Source organism: Manis javanica, chromosome 12 (genome assembly GCF_040802235.1).
Source record: "Manis javanica isolate MJ-LG chromosome 12, MJ_LKY, whole genome shotgun sequence".
Classification (NCBI taxonomy): domain Eukaryota; kingdom Metazoa; phylum Chordata; class Mammalia; order Pholidota; family Manidae; genus Manis; species Manis javanica.
Genome location: NC_133167.1, coordinates 34,519,356 through 34,537,434, shown reverse-complemented (window position 1 = coordinate 34,537,434; position 18,079 = coordinate 34,519,356). Strand labels below are relative to the sequence as shown.

The 18,079-nt window shown below is 37.5% G+C and overlaps 1 protein-coding gene across 6 annotated transcripts in view; it reads right to left on the bottom strand.

Moving 5' to 3' along the window:
* MYO1B (myosin IB) overlaps positions 1–18,079 on the bottom strand; it is a 161,706-nt gene that overhangs the window by 34,000 nt on the left and 109,627 nt on the right. For all 6 annotated transcript variants that reach the window (XM_037009122.2, XM_073218397.1, XM_037009120.2 and 3 more), the window contains exons 12-15: positions 14,570–14,656; positions 13,827–13,892; positions 4,933–5,037; positions 2,817–2,879 (exon numbers count right to left, since the gene is read on the bottom strand). In XM_037009122.2, the coding sequence (XP_036865017.1) occupies positions 2,817–2,879; positions 4,933–5,037; positions 13,827–13,892; positions 14,570–14,656 (321 nt within the window). The remainder of the gene's footprint in view (positions 1–2,816; positions 2,880–4,932; positions 5,038–13,826; positions 13,893–14,569; positions 14,657–18,079) is intronic.

Here is an 18,079-nt window from a genome sequence, read left to right as displayed (position 1 = left end):
AGCTTGAGAAGGAAATGGGTTTCAGATGTTTCCAAATTTTTCATGTATTCAACATATATTTTCTAGGAAAAATGGATGATGTGATTTGGGATGCTACTTTTAACAATCAATGCAATCAAGCTGTGTTTCAAGAATGTTTAGAATAAAATTCTTCCATATAACATTTCAAAATGAATGTTAACATGAGTGAGAATTTGTCTGTTGTATACACAGACCTGTGATCATATTTATTTCAAGAGCAGTCAGCCCAGTCAGACTGAATAAAAAATCAGGCATCTTCTTTCTACTTTGCTAAGTAAAGGCTGCTGTTCCTTTGATTGCCTCTACAGGCTCATATGTCTCCATGCTACAGAGAACAACCAGGGACCATCAACCCCACCCACTGTGACCAGAGTAAAGTCCCCTGTTCCGACCCTTCTCACAAGGCCAAGACATCCTCTGACCAGCATTTATTCACAAAACCTGGGGGGGAAATGTGGCCTCTCTGGAGTCAAGCTGTGCATAACAGCCCCAGAATAAACATTATTGTTCGGTGATACTGGAAGGAAACATATCCTGTATGTACATAGGCTCCTACGTGAAGAAGGAGGTTCTTCAATTATATATGCAAGGGCATTTGGGGCTGATATCATCTAGTTAAATTAAGTGTATTACCACTGTTCTTTTTTTTTTTTTCCTTTCTAAAGGGAAATATTTAAAATGCAATGTTATGCTGATGAAGGAAAAGGGGCTAGTTATGACTTCTGAAAGTTAAAGTTTCCATAACCAAATTATTTTGCTCACAAAATTTACCAGGAAAACATTTTCAGGATATCTATTAATTTTCTGGATTTTAAACTAGGGTTTTGAATTGCTTACATGGAACATTAATGTTCACATCCCAACACTGTTCAAATTTTTCAAAACAGTTTATTTTTTCTTGGAAAAATGGTAATGCTTCCAATTGTTTTTAATGTTCAATTTAATTAAAGATGCAGCTTTCAGGAGTATCTCAAATACTGAGGGAAAAGACATTGGCTAATTAGATCATTTCCAAAAGGTCTTGTTAAAGATGAATTGACAGTGATTTGTTAGACATTGAGAGCCTGTGATTCTATTCACCTACCACTGACAGCTAGAAAGTCTGTAGGACAATAAAGTTCAAGCATTGTTTCAAATTACTGCGTTATCAAGGCCAGAAGTGTTAGTAATCCTAAGCACAAAACAGCCATTTCCAGGTTTTCACACACAGATCAATCTTCCCTGAGGTCAATTCATTCATAATAAACTACAAAATATAGTGTAAAAACAAAAATCCTAGATTCAGAAAGGTTACTAAAAATTATCTAATTATTTTTCATACTTTAAGCCTTTTCACATACATACAAACATACTTGGTCACCTGAAAAATATCCCATGGCCCTTAGCCAACTGCAGAATCATATACACAATATCCTTTGCCTATCGTTCTCTGAACCAATGCTAGGTCTATACGTGAGCCACTCCTGGGGTCTTATTTAATTCAGATTCCAAGGTTGACCCTTCATCCTCTTCTGTTTTAACTTGAAAAGGATGCTTTTCTTTTGTTGCTTTTAAAATTTTTTTGCCAGCTTTACTGAGATATAATTGACAATGCATAACATTGTGTAAGTTTAAGATGTACAATGTGTTGATTTGCTACACTTATATTTTGTGAAATTATTACTGTCATATGGTTAATTAAAACCTCCATCATGTTACATAATTACTTCTTTTTTCTTACTTTTAAATATATAATACAGTACTGTTAACTACAATCACCACTGCTGTACATTGGAACGCCTAACTTACCCGTCTATAACTGGAAGTTCATACCCTTTGACTGACATCTCCCCATTTCTCCCACCCCCAATCCCTGGCAACCACCATTCTAGTCTGTTTCTATGAGTTTGGCTGTTTTTAGATTCTACATTTAAGTTCTATCACACAGTACTTGTCTTTCCTTGTCTGCCTTATTTCACATAGCATATAATACCCTCGGTCTACCTGTGTTGTCACAGATGGCAGAATTTCCTTCTTTCTCATGGGTGAGTAATATTTCATTGTATATACACATCTTTACCCATTCATCATCCACAGATGAACACATAGGTTGTTTCTGTATTTTAGCTGCTGTGAATAATGTTGCAGTGAACATGGCATGAAGATACCCTTCAAGATCCTGATTCTGTTTCCTTTAGAAAATACCCAGAAGTGGGAATGATGGGTCACGTGGTAGCTTTATTTTTAATTTTTTGAGGAAACTTCATACTGTTTCCTGTAGCAACTGCACCAGTTTATATTCCACCAACAGTGCATAAGAGTTCCCTTTTTCTAATCCTTATCAACAATTATCTTTTTGATAATAACATATGAATAGCACACTAAGAGGTCACTAGAATTTTGGAAATGAAATGGGGATTTTGATCTGGCAAAAACCTTTTTTCCATGCTTCTTCTGATCAGTGCTCAAATTCCCAGGAGCTGAGCATTGGATCTGAGCTCCCAGCATATGAGAGGAATGGTGCACCTCAGGGCATGGCAACTGAATGCCAGGAATGGGCTCTGTGGTGTGGCAACAGGATGAACACAGGAGGTCCCAGTCAAATTCCGAAATGTCCAGCTGTCTATGTATGTGTTCAAAAACTGTGTATGATCTCTTAGGGCTGTAATATCGTCTCCAGAACTCTATAGTTCTCTAAAGAAATGTGTTGAAATAGTGAAAATACTAAAACTTAACATGGAAGGTAATGAGATCACTGATTAGGTAGTGAATTTTATTACTAAAAAATTCTTTAGAAAATTCTACCTAATACTTACATTTTCTATTAGGTCACAAATGATAGCATTATTGAAGTAGTCAATGTGAGTCCATTCTATGCCCTGAAAAACAAAACAGAACAAAACCAAATTCCATATGATGATGGCACAACACTACCAACTATAAAGCAGACTTTGCCTGTTCTATTATATTTCACTTCCTCTCCGAATATTTCGTGTGTAAAATTAGGCTGCAAATGTCAACTTCCAGTTCCCAAAACTTCCTTAATGCAGCAGTCCACTACTGACATGATCTGATTGAAATGAACACCCTTGACCTGTTCTGAGACTGCCTCCCATTCCACTGTCCCAGCTGTGGCAATTTCCCATGCACTTTACTGGCCCTGGGCCAAATGTTTACTTAAGTGGCCTTTGGGCCAATATTACTGTATGGTTATTTACAATGCTTATAGGGAAATAAGTCAGAACTTGATCCCAAGAATCTAAGGCCTAGATTTTTCTGTTCTTAACTTGTAATCACAAGGAAAAAACTAATTTTAGAGTCAATCCTATGCTGTAGGGTGGTTAACTATTTCAGATGTAAAAATATCCCAGTGCTAGAACAACATGAGACACAAAAACCTATCCACTGATTCTAAAACTAGCCACAGAGCCAAGTCTGTGAGGCCAAATATAATCATTCTGTATCTGTTTACACTCTGTTCATAAGTATAAACATTTATTTTTATTCCAAGAGGAGGAAATTTAATTCATACAGCAAGCAAGAGATCTTCCTATATACTCTTAGAAGTGTTTTAAACAATCTGCACAAAACTGCTTCAAGTTATAGATCAAAGTTTGGGCATCCTCTTTATGATGAAAAGACAGGAAGAGAATGAATCTCGCTTTTAGGATGTTTACATTAAAAAAGGTACCAGACAAGTATAAAATGTTTCTAAAATATGATGATCATTCTAAAAGAAAGATGAAATATTTACAATTTAGCTTTTGAGTAGGTGGGTTATTTTACTAAGCTGCTGAGGATTAACAATCGTACTAGAAAAGTTATATTAAGAGGCCAAAAAAGAGGATTCGGTGTCCTTAATGACTTAAAACAACACTATAGAAAAATGAAGAAAAATAGGTAGTAGCATTATTGAAATATTAAAGAAAATAAATGGAAAGGAGACAAAAATAAAATAAAATACAGATACAATAAAATAATTCCTCCTGTTTGAAATAAATCTTTTTATACTTGGGAACACATTCGCTATTTAAAAAATAAAAGGGTGAAACCAAATGTGTGTTTTACAATTAAGGATGGAAAGACTTTGTAAATATTACTTCTGACTATTTTAAAGTTAAATTGAGACAATCTACACACAGCACTAGTATAATACCTGACATATATTAAGCACTTAACAAATGTTACCTGTCTTATTATAAAATTTTAGAAAATTGATGCTTTTTAAACTGAACAGCCTCAAAATTTTTCCAAATTTAAATACCATGCCATTGACTTTTTTGGTACACAAGTCTCTTAAGTTTTGGTCAATGTATAGTAGTATCTCATCGCCACCCCCCACCAATGGGCCTCCAAAGTCCCTCACCTGCTGCCCTTCTGCAGCCATGTGCTCACAGCTCCTATCCCCTGGCAATGACTGGCTATTCTCTGCGTCTATCACTTTAGCTTTTCTAGAAAAACAAATGCATCATACAGCATATGGCCTTTTGAATGTGGCTTCTCTCATTGAGCACAATGCACTTGAGATTCCTTCCTGTTCCTGTGTTTATTGATTGTTTGTTCTTTCTTATTGCTGACTACTATTGCCCTTGTACGGATGGACCACCATTCCTTGTTCATTCATCTCAGACTATTTTCTGAACACACTATTATTTCACATCATTGCACTGGAATCCAATGAGGCTCCAGTCACTTAACTGTTATTACTGAGCACCTAGTATGTGCTGGGCATTGTTCTGAGCACCAGCAACAGAGCAGCAATGAAAATCCCAGTTAGCTTACATGTCATTCCAAACAAATTTTAATACACACAATATGGTCAAGTTTAGATAAATTTGATTTTAGGGTCCCGTTCATGCAGTCTTCTGAATTCAGAATTTGCAGTATGAGTGAAAAAGGAACATTTAAAAAATATATATAGTTCAACATTACCTCCCGTATATACTCCTCCTGCTCTTCCTTAAGAGTAAGTTCAATGAAGATTTGTTGTAGCTTTTCATTACAATAATTAATAATGAACTGCTCAAAGCTGTTGTCCTATGCGGAGAAAAATGAAGACAGCGTTATAAACCATGTCATTAGCTCCCCCAAAGCCATGACACACTGACATCTCAATCCACGAGGAACATCACACACTGTCTCGCGGATTGAACTGCAGCCCAGCACACAGCTCCTGGGACAGAGGATGGCAGAGCAGGCACTCGAGCAATGATTCACAAGTCAAGTGACTGAATACAGTATACTCAAGTTATGTAGCATTTGAAAGATGAAGACTTTTAGTTGACAGAGAAGCACCCCACAAGTAATAAAAAATAAGTAATTTTCCCCTGAAGGATCAAGAAAAAAACAAAAACAAAAACAGTGAGATTTACAATGTTTGTCACCCGCGTTTTCAACCTTCCATTCTCTCGTAAAACTCTGCAGCTCAAAAAAGTCTTCCTAATCTGATCTCTTATTCCCCTAATCAGGGTTAGACCCCCTCATTCTGTACCTTTTAAAATGTATGCTGTGTGTACATGTATAAATACGTATACACATGCATTGATTAGCTTCATATTTACCTGTCTCACTAGACTGTACATGCCCTTAGGGCGAGGGCTGACTATGTGTCTCATGATCACCATTATAAGCCCATGCCTTGCACAGTTCCCTGTGCCTAGCAAGTAAATGACATGTGTTTCAGGACTGACTGACTGACTGAAGCACCTGCAAAACAGAGACCCAAGGAAATCCGCACGCCCAAATCACATCTGCTAGCAACAGTCTTTGTCTTCTCAGAGGTCACATGTTTATCACTCACGATTCTCAGCGGTTTCTCCCTCATATTATAGTTATCACCTATGAACTCTGATGGAAATCCTGCCTAAAATATTTCCAAACAATCTGTAGGGCTTAATGTACTGCTGTTAACCTGACTCTCCCACCGAGGGGCCCAGTCCCGGCCCAGTGAGCTATGAAGGTCCATGAGGAACGGCGGCGGAATACCCAGAGCACTGGCCTTCAAATCTCTCTGTAAATGACAAAAGCGGAAAAGCCAGGGTTCTCCGAAAGTTGATCTTTCAAAATTAATTCTGGCTCTAACCAGGACAAATTTTTAAATATTTATGATGCAGCATCTGACCACATTCTTTCCAGCTAAGGATTTCTAATTATCAGGGATGATTGAACTCTAAGCAATAAATGATACATATATTCTCATTTTTTAATGTTAAATGTAATCAAAGATAAATGTTCTTCCTAAAGGGCATACACATTCATTTTCAATGCTTTCAACAAATACAATCTGAGACACAAGGGCACCCCCAGCCTCCATTCCTACATAAAGCTTTAAAAACCATGTGCTCTAATCCTCAGAGCTTAACAATTTTGATTAGAAGCTGAAGTTGTTCTGGTATAGAGGCCTTATGATTATGATAATCAGTACAAGGCCATTTTTTAATGAGAAACCCTGGGCTTCTTGGTTTGGCAAAATATACCTTTATATAATCTACTACCCAAAATTTAAAACTTACAAATAAAATTGAAATTTTAAAAGTTTATATGAGCAGATCTTTGATTTTTTTTAAAACAAATCCATAGAGTGAATCCTTTCTGTTGCTTAACAAAATCTGTGCCCATGGAGCTATTTAAACAGAATTATGCTATTTCTTCAAAAGGCAACTAACTAATGAGAAGTAAGGAGAGAATGTTCTGTGGCTATGAACAGCTTGAAGTACACTTCTAGAACAGGACTATGACATACACACAAGCAGATTAGGAAACAAAGAGCAAAGCTTCACAGTTAAAATACAATTTAATGACTAGGAGCTAAATTAAATTTCCTAATTTTTAAAAATTCTTAGGTGAATTCTCTATTTCAAACCCACACACAATTATCAATGACCATTTACTGCAAAATTCACACTTTGGAGAAGGTCTTAACACAAGAGCATGCAACAGACCATCACTGCAAACAGTTCATACTTACTGCATTCTGGTGCAAAAAGGGACAGATTACACAAAATGCAGTCAGTTCTTAATCTGCAGTAAACTTCTGGAAGTAAACACTTACTGACAGTTGTTCACTGGGTGCAAATGACAAACTTTACCATTCAGGCTATATTTCTGATTGGCATAAAACTTTAGATCAAGACAGGTGTCCAAACAATTAAAAGACAGGACTACAATACCTCCATGTGGTACCTGAACTGTGGTTCTGCTAGGTGAGAGCTAATCAGGATAAAAAGAGTTTGGAAACAATGATGTACCACATAACTTGCTTGAAGTCCTAAGTCTTTAGAATCTAATATTTTTCATTCTAAATTATCATTAAAAATAAAATGTGTATGATACATCCACCCAAAGACTTGGATACAGAGGTAGTTGGTAGGTCATGGAAAGAGTGAAGATATCCAGCAAGATCCAGAAGCACCTCCCTTTTCCCACCAGTGACCTAGCCCTGTGCTGTTCGTGCTGTGTTTCCCGTTCAAACACAAACAGTGTGGTAAGGAGAGTGTTCTGGAGACAGCCTAAGAACAAAAACTCCTATCTCATCCTGCTGCTGCAACAACAACAGAATTACACAATCATCAAGGCAGAAACCAGCTTACTTCTCAACAGAAAGATATCAGCATCCCTTGTAAACATAACTCCCCAGCCTCCAAAACATGTCATTAATTGCCCGAGCAACAATTACTGCCAAAAATGAAATCAATCACATTTCTTATGATTAAAGTTTAAGTTCTTGACATTGTCCAAATCTGGGGGGAAATGGGACTTTACAAATCATTAAAAATAACTTGAAAATATTTATAATTTTCAGAAAACTAAGGGACAGACTGATAAGAGTTCGTATAACAGCAACTTGTACAGTTTCAATGCGTTTCTCCACTTATACATGCAAAACCCAGTATCACTGGGTTTTCCACTTGGGTCTCTCTCCCTTTCTCCCTTTCCAAAATAGCTAAACTGGGTCTAGGAGCCATCACAAGAATATGAAGGCCCCAAAACAAATTGATATTTGTACTTTTTCTGGTTTGTCAAGGACTGTGTGAACCCGGCACTCTCTCACATGTCAGTCTCATGAATCAAAGTGTCCAAAGGAGGAAGGGGCAGGAGCTTGCTCCCATGAATGCCTCATCATCTCTCTCTCCTATTTTCTACCCAAGCTCCATGCATGGAATTTTTCTTCATCGTCTAACCCACATTTACTGCTAGAGACTCAGGGATAAAACTAAAACTTTTGGGAACACCTTCCAACAATTACATCCAGAATTTTCCAATGTACAATCTTCTTAAATGAAGTTCAGAACCACCCCAGCCCCACTGGATTGCTCTAGAAGACACAGGTAAACAGCAAGGTGTCTGGTTCTCTACTGTTTTACATTGTATTTATCAAGGGTAGGCTGGGGTACTGAGCACTTACTAGATTTAGAAATACATAACATATCAAAAATTTAAACTCCAGGGCTCCTTTCAAGAATTCTAGAGTTTGGTTTCACCTTTCAACACTGAAGAAATAGAAAATAATATGACCCAGAGTTCATTCCTATTGTACTCATAAGTATTCATCATGAACTTCCTGTTGAGGATGATTTTTGAAAGATGGATAAAAAATATTGGTCCGTTCCTATATTTGTATATATTCTCTCAATAGAGGAGCTAATGATATCTTACACTCTTTAAGAAAGATAGATATTTAAACCTAGTACTCTTTAAAAAACATATAGCATTCTTCCAGGTGTACATTCAAACATAGTAAATTTTTCAAGAAAAAAAGCATTACAGTGTTCTTCTTAAGTATTTTAAAACAGGCATTGATTAAAAAGTCAAGCAATGTACTAATGTACATATACATATTATGAATCATATTCATTTCCACCATTTTCATTCTAAAATGCAGTTTAAATTGTCTCCTTCCTCTTCAATTGTTAAGTTCTCTAGCACATGAAAAACAAAATGAAAGGCAAAAAACTGGAACAGAAGGTGTTGCTTATAACCAGAATCAATTTTATTTTAAAAACGATTTTAGAAAACACATCCTATAATCACGAGACAGACTTATAGGCTACCCTGACTCTTGCCCAGCTAGTAGATTATTTTATTTGGAACAATCAGTGCATCTATCCTATCTTCATATCCTTCTGTATACAGGGCACTTTCAATGAGGTGCATAAGGGTGAGATGCTTGAAGAGTGATTCAAAATCACTAACACTTTGCTTCTCTGAAACTACCTCAACTGTACGGAAATTGAGAGATTCAGCCAGTGCCTTTCTGCTTTGGTGTACAGGACATGAATAATTAATAGACTTTCTCAGGAAGCTGCCAATTTTAGTACTATCAAGATAAGCACATATAAAAAAGCTGAATCAATTTACATGGCTCAACTTAGTTTTGAATCTTATTTCATTTTTTTTAAGGACTAGCATTTGTTACTTTATGGTGAGGCAATGATTATTTCTCAGAGATCAAAGGCCATGCTTTCAGTCATAAGAACATCCGAACTTAATTGTGAGGAACTGTAGTGTTTGGATTATAATTTTCTTTCCTTGCAAAACTGGACTTCTGTTTTACCAGGATTTATAGAGAGGTTTTTTTCCACTATGAATTTTAATTCACTTCACCTTTTTTTTTGGTATCAATGTTTCATTAATCTGTTTTCCAAACCGTCATCAGATCACATGCAGCCAGCAAGACAGAGCTATTCACCCAGCTGGCACTGGAATGTTTTACAGTCAGATCCATGTGTCATCATCTCATGCTTAATACCCCAACTCCCCTCTTCCGTTTAGAGACTGACCAAAATGAATGAAAGATTTCCACCAGCTCAGCTGAAAACCATTTTCATGGGAACCGTTAGTGGTGGTCATGAGGCAGAATTAGAAATGTTAAAAAAAACTGTTGTTTCTGGCCATTTACTGTCCAATTTTTAAAGAGATGCCCAGGGCATTTTAAAAGGTAGAACCCTTAATTCCAGCACGCATTGCCCTGGATTCTGAACACTTCATCCTAAATCAGAGCCTGACTCCCTGTCCCTGCCTTGTGGTACTGTATGTCCTTAATTACGTGGTTCCTTAGTGATCAGCACTATGGGCTTCTAATGTTTCCACGGGTTTAGTTCTGCTGAGAATCCAGGACATGTCGGATGGCATCAGGGGGTGTGTACGTGAATACATTAAAAGAAAAAAAAACCTTTCTAATTCTGTATCAAAGAGCAGGGAAAAGTATCTAAAAGTGCCCAACCAAATCTATTCTGACTTCCCTCAAATCTAATGATTAAATAAATAAACTGATTATTAAAAATCAAAATGTTTGGAAGGTTAATCTGAGAAGGTTTAGACAGAAAAAAGGAGAGAACAGTTATAATGGAAAAAAATTCTAATTCTCTCAAGGAACTGGAAAAAAAATCAAAGTAGTTCTCAGATTCAAAAAGACATATGCACCCCTATGTTTATTGCAGCACTATTTACAATAGCCAAGATATGGAAGCAACCTAAGTGTCCATCAGTAGATGAATGGATAAAGAAGATGTGGTACACATACACAATGGAATACTATCCAGCCATAAGAAAGAAACAAATCCTACCATTTGCAACAACATGGATGGAGCTAAAGGGTATTATGCTCAGTGAAATACGCCAGGCGGAGAAAGACAAGTACCAAATGATTTCCCTCATTTGTGGAGTATGAGAACAAAGCAAACCTGAAGTAACAAAACAGCAGCAGACTCACAGACTCCAAGAAGGTACTAATGGTTACCAAAGGGAAGGGGTGTGGGAGGGTGGTTGGGGAGGGAAGGAAAAGGGGATTGACGGGTATTATAATTAGTACACATGGTATGCGGGGATCATGGGGAAGACAGTGTAGCACAGAGAAGACAAGCAGCAATTTTGTGGCATCTTACTACTACACTGATAGACAGTGACTGCAATGGGGTATGGTGGGGGGACTTGATAATACAGGTGAATGTAGTAACCACAATGTTTTTCATGTGAAACCTTTATAAAAGTACATACAAAAAATTGTATAAAAAGTAAAAGTATTTACTGCACAGAGAAGAAAAATTAATTTCTAATGATTTTATGGCCAACATAGGATCTTCTATAGACATGACTGGGTGGATTAGGCCTTGGATGAAAATTCTGTTTAAAAAAAGTAAAAATGTGGCCTATTTGGTTTTAGTTACACTATACATACACAGACTAGGTTGAGGTGAGATGAACCATAAGTGAGGCTGGATTTTTACATGGGCATTTATTTCATACAGAAGTCAAACAGCAAGGACATGACTAGGGTTGGAGTTTACTCTGGAGATTTCTGTCTATTACAGAAGTTGGTTTCAACTTCAACTACATACTGGAATCACCTGGGAACTTTAGAAATCCTGCTGGTGGGGCCCCACACCTAGAGATCCTGATTTATTGATCTGGGGTGCAACCTGGACATCTGAATATTCAAAAGCTCCCTAAGTGATTTCAACATGCAACTACATTTGAGAACTACGGAACTGGAGCATTTCTCTGAAGAAAAGAACAAGAGCATTCTCATAACCTAAAGTCCATGGTTGTAAAAGTGTTGAGAAAAATGATGATACAACTTGCAGAAATAAGGCACATTCAGAAAGATGGACTTAGAGAGAAACTTGAATTGACCGCAAGTAAAAAATATTCCTTAACTGCTAAAGGGTATTTCCCCCAGTGCCTATTACAGGATGTTTCCATCCAGAACATCCAACTTTTGTTCTGATTAGGTCTGCAGCAAACACTTAAACATACTGATCTAGTTTCCTGATTAGAAGACCTTCCAACCAGATAGGATGTGACCTCAGCCAGCAATAGACCTTCGATCTTAGGGCCAAGACCTAAGCTCCATGCAAGCAAAGGGTGTTTCTGTCTTGTTTATCACAGGAATCTGACTCAAATAAGGACTTGAGAAATGAGTCCCTCACTTATCCATGGTCAAATTGCTCATGAGGTATGATGCGGTTCTCTGAGTCTGGTAGGGGTCTTTTCTCCCATGGCCATTTGGACCTTAGCCAAGTCAAGTGATGTTCCATCATAATCCCATTATCCTATGAAAAATAGTTTCCATGTATTGTGACATGTCATTAAGCACCTGCCCACTGGCTTAAGGACCAATACATCTTTTTCTGGCAAACTAAAAATAACATAAAATCAGAAAAATAACATATTTCAGAAATATCAACTGAATATCTTTTTTCTTCTAACTTACTGGTGAATCTTTGCTCTTGCTCTATTCATGAAACCATCTAAATATAGATCAGCAATGTGTCAGGTAAGAAATCTTTTTCCTTGCCAACTGTAAAGAATGACTTTGACATGCTGACCGCTTACTGACAATAACCTGAGGTCTTGCTAGAAAGAAACTAATTTCAGCATCATGATTCCTGAATATACTCAAGTCACTCTTGAAGGGCAGTTTTCCTGAGACAGTACAGGGGAGAGCACCTGGGTACAGAGCACAAGTGTCTCACACTCTGCCACCCACACACAGACGGGAAGGGAAGTCTCCCCACACTGGCCAGGAGCTTGCAGTGATGATAGTGGTGCAGAAATAGGGCATCAAGATATCACATTGGGGTATTTTCCTTATTTCCAGATATTGAGGGCCCTGTAAGCAGGGAGGAAAGTGAATGAAGAAAAGGCCCAGTAGCAGGCCTTGTTTTATGTTAAGGAGGCATAGTGGTTCATGTGTTAAGGCTACCATTTAGTAGCCATGTAACCTCGGGATAGTAACTTAGCTTTCAGACCTTCAGAGCTTCACTCTCTCATCTGTGGTTAGGAATAACAGCAGCTACTTTATGAGGTTGTGAAAATTAAATCAGACAAAATACACAGCCCTTCAAGCAATACTTGCATAGAGTTAGCCCTCAATAATTATTTACCACTAGCTATTAAATATGGAACGTGATCAAGCACAGAGAAGGCACTAACACAAAAATAAATGTTATAAGAAAAAGACACAGAGAGGCCTGGCACAGCTACAGAGAATGGCTTGATGTTTTTCTGTGATTCTCTGAACCTGATCATTTGGAACATGTAAATCTTTAGTGGTCATTCTAGTCAGGGCTTGGTTATTCAAAGGAATTCACAAATCATCATTTGTGGGTAGAATTCAGAAAATAGGAGCCTTATCTACTTGTTTTCCTGAGCCCAACTGAAAGACCACTCCTAAAAGTAAGAGTGTTTTAAAGGTCCTTAAAATGGCTTCTAAATGCCCAAGTGAGCAAGGGGATAAACAGGAAATTCTAATATAAGTCTATCATGTTTAAATGTTTAACTTGCAATAACATGGAGTTGCGTAGAAACGTTTTCAACCTATGCAGCAGAACTCATGCTGGAAGACCACAGCTAGATGAGACCTGGGTGAGACCCAGCAGGTCATCTAACCCAGACCCTCTCTCTCTGCCTGAGGGCAACAGAGAGGAAGCGACCACCTCCAGGCAGCCTGTGGCAGCTGGCTCTCCCAGTCCTGGCTTTTTTTCACGGCACCATCCTGACTTGTTTTCCAAATTAACAATGAATGAATGACTACAGGCAAAATGTCCGTCTATCTTGACGGAAATTTCAGTGAGAATTTTGAATCTGCAATTTCAAAAGTCAAATACTAACACAAGTTCTTTTTAAGTAGTACCATCTCCAAAATGCTGGCTCTCAGCATCTACATCACACACACACACACTCACACAAATTTTGTTCCATGTGCAAAGGTTATTTCAAAGGTAAATTCAAAGTTATACTAATTATAGTAAATGTCCCTAGAATATATGATTTAATTTCTAACTATTATACATTAATTAAGGAAATATAAATAGGAAAAAACTTACCTCGAAAATTTCAAAGCCATAAATGTCCAAAACACCCATGACCTTCTTTCTCACTTTTGTTTGTGCCTTAAAAAAGTTTCAAATTGATGGGTTAAAGTAGGCATGAAATATAATGCTAAAAGCATACCAAGGAACTTAGGACATATACTACAAGTTAGCTGTGTTTCATAACTAGGAAAATAAGTGTAATCTAGAAATATAGGTTGTTTTTTTTTAACATGTGAGATAGAATATTGGTATGGATCTTCCAAAAATTTTAATAATAGAATGTCTTATTTAAAGAAGGCATTAGTGATGCTTAATTATACAAAAAGGAAAAAAAATCACTGAATCTTATAACAGGTAGGGTCATTCAAAATCACTAGTCTAATAATCCTCATTTTGTTGAAGAACTTGTCAGTAGTAGAGAGGTCAGAAGACCTCTTCAGCCAAGTGTGTACAACTAGTTGGTCGATGAGCCACACCAACACCTGGGGTACTAACTCTCAGAGCCATTCTGCAAAGACCATGAGACTATTCACCAGGGAGATTTCTGTAACATGCCAGGCACTATCTTCTTCTTAGATAGAAGCCCTGAAAGATTGCAACACTATGCAAGGTAAATTTCTTAAATTTGCTCTCTTCAAAGAACAATTTTCGTAAGTGGGAATCAGTGATCTGATAATAAAATTAAAATACTGCTCTTGTTTAAACTCTAAATACCATTTATTACAACTGACTTGTTTAGTTACAAGATTCAGTACCTTAATGCTTTCATTGATTCGATTTACCAGCCATGAAAACAATCTGCTGTAGAGGTTTTTAGCCAGAGCATCACGAGCATAATAAGCCTATAAAAAAGGAAAAGAAAAATTCAACACCCACAATTACCACAATACTCAATTTCAGTAAAATTATGAAGATTTTTGAAAAATATTTAAAGCTTGTTTATTTCGAATTTCTTTTCAAAACCAATTCTATTAGACTCTGGGTGAACAGTCAAGCCACTACAAGAATTAGGCAAATTATTTATACCCAGTTATTATGCTCTTTTGCATCCCCGGAAACTAATCAGCAATACAGTGAAAGCTTTCTCCTCAAAGATATTCATCTCAGTGTCACACAACAGAGAACAGAGAAAAATCAGAGGCAATTTAGAGGTTCAACAACAGGAGAGCAATAAAGTAAATAAATAAATACCCACTGAAAGGGAAGGAATATGGTCACCCTATGACGATCATTATGAAAGTAGGTGATGAAATGGAAAATGCTTATGTTTTGCAAAAACAAAAAGGTGTATATTTAATACAATGGCAAACTTTTTTTTTTAACCCCTACACACAGGAAACTCTAGGATGTATGTTAAAATGGCTTTGACTGATGGGATCTGTAAATTTTTGTTTCTTCACTCAACCTTTTGAGCATTTCTAAAACTCTTGTGTGATGAGAAGTATAACAATACATTGTATGATAAAAATAAAACCCTTTTATTTGTCTATCTGTTTATTTGAGAGCTAGTCAGAGCTACTTACCAAAGAAGAGGCAGAAGATACATGTCTCTCTGACCCTGACTTACCACCCACAGGCCAAAGAAAGTTAGGTTTGGTGGAGAGAACCTAACAGCCCGTAAATGTACCGAGTGCCACGGGCAGGCAGGGGATGGGCGCTAAGGAAGTGTGCGCTGCCAGTGCTTCGGGGGGGCCTGGAGAGGGCGTCAGCAGCCCCGAGAGAGCGAGCTAGAGGTCTGGCTGTGGCTCTCAGCACTCTGGCCACATGTGTGTATTTCGTTGCTTAGATGTAGAAAGTTGGGTATTACTGCTAAAATAAACCATTACATTTTTCTCTTACAAAGAACACAATTCATGGATTATATGGAAATCCTTTTTCCACATCTCTTCCTAACTGAAGTGTACCAAATTTAATAACAGTCACTTCCCTGGCAATACCTTGCAGCCAAAAAGAGAGCACCTTTTCCCTTCATCTTACATTTCTGTGCTGATCCCAAACTGTTCTCCCTAAATCTCAGGCAGCTACTCCAATGAGGGTTAGAAAATCCACCTAGAAGTGAGCAAAAAATAAAACCCAACTGTACAATGCTGTCTTGGGCAGGAGAAGGTGGGTAATGAATGATTCCATAGCAAAAAATGCATGTAAAAGGCTGAAACAGAGAAAGAAGCCTAATTTAGGTGAATAGCCTTTCTCAAATCCCTTCCTAGTTTTCACATTCTTAAAATAGGTGACTTAAGTGCCTAGAATAGTGCCTGGCACACAGTACGTCTATAGATTTACTTATATTATGATTTTTGAAGTATCCTTTTCCTTTAGTACTATACCTCATGAGCCTATATGATTCTTTCTTAATCCTTTCCCCCTTTCTTCTTGTAAATTCCAGTTCTCAAAACACACATAATCTTATTACATTTTTGTAAATGTAAAGCATTATGTATCTGTAAACAGACCCTCCTTCGTTGTAATGTCACCCAGTGCTTTTAGTTGTTATGATACCTGCTTCCAACAAACCACCATTTCAATATGCAGTTCTAGTAACAGTGACACCTTAAACTCATGAACTGCTTTGTATTTTTGAAAGTGCACATTGTCAATATTAATCATCTTTGCTTCCTTTAAACAAATATTTATCCCAGGAATCTCAAACTCAAAAGCTTCCAGGCACTGTATGGGAAGTAGTGGAATCTACAGGGGCTGGAGGACTCATTCCAAATTCAAAATTTAAAAAGCAAGCAAGCAAACAAAACTAAACAAATAAAATACGTCTATCAAATAAAATACTACTTCCATCAAATAAAATACGTCTATGAGCTATCTTTGGCCCCAGGCACTCAAAATTTGCTTACCTCTGACTTCTTGTGTCTGATTCACACCACCTTACCTTCACAATAATATCCTCTGAAGTAAGGGGAGGAATGTTTACTCCCATTCAAGGCTCACTAACAAGTTGGGAATGACACCCAGTGCATTGATTCACCATCTCACATTCAAAGCACAATATGAAAAGACTATGCATTTCTGCAGCTGTGTAAAGCTCAGTAAGAGAAGTCCCAGGCAGAATCTGCGTCAGAGATGACTGGTATCCAATGTGGCCCGGGACAGTACATGGAGGGACACACAGATATGCATGGCTGTGGGGCCCCAGCCTCTAGGAGCTTAAGGTAGTGTAGGGGAGATAAAACCAATATGAACAAAGCAACCAGAAGGCAGGTGTCAAACTGCAGAGAAAAAGGAATTCAGAGAAGGGAGAACCCAGGGGCTTATATGATTAAGGATCAAGGAATTACACCTGGATTGGGTGTGATTAGATGGGCCACTGAAACGGGCAGAAGGAGTTAGCAATAACAGGGTTGTATGAGGCAGGCAAAGGCAACAGGTAAAAATAAGTATGACATTTAAGGAACTAGTAGGGAATAAACTGAAGTAAGCCGTGTAGGATCAAATTACAGAGGTGCTTGGAAAGCCAACAAGAATATGTGGTGGAGCTGAATGATAACTCTAAAGTTCCTATTATTTCATCACTAGTCAGTATATCTGGAGATCTAAATGCCTTGGGGAAAATGAGACATGAGACCATAAAGATGATAATTGTGCCCAAGAATTGAAGCTATGAGGAAAAGTTAATGAAACAAATCACCTCTCACTGGAATCAAAACCTTCTAGGCAATAAGATCAGTAGAGACAAATACCTTAACCCTGCATTATAAAAAAAGAAAAAGAAAAAGAAAAAGAAAAAAAAACTTGAATAAGGAGCTGAATAATTGGGAATCTCAAGCCAAATTCTTTGATGTCAAAGGTTAAAAGAGTGTGGAAAAGTTTTACTCAGTGATGCAAGATGACTCAAGTTTATGGAGTAGGAGGCACGGGCCTGGTTTCTAGAGAAGATGGCTACAAGGCAAGACTAAAACACAGTAAAACAGACTGAAATACACCCACAAATATATTCCACATGTATCTATCTATCTATCTATCTATCTATCTATCTATCTATCTATCTATCTATCTATATGGATATCCTAAAGGGCCTTCTTAATCAACAGGCGTTTTCTCATTGCATCACTGTATACAGGCCAACCCCACTGTGGCTCCTGAGAATGTCTAAACCCAGTGTAACCGTCCACACAGTGGTTCTCAAACATGGGCCCTGAACCAGCAGTTATCTCTGAACTTCTTGGAAATGCAATCTCTTCAGTCCTACCCCAGACCTACTGAACCAAGCACTCTGGAACACGGTCTGCAAACTGTGTTTAACAAACATCAAAGTG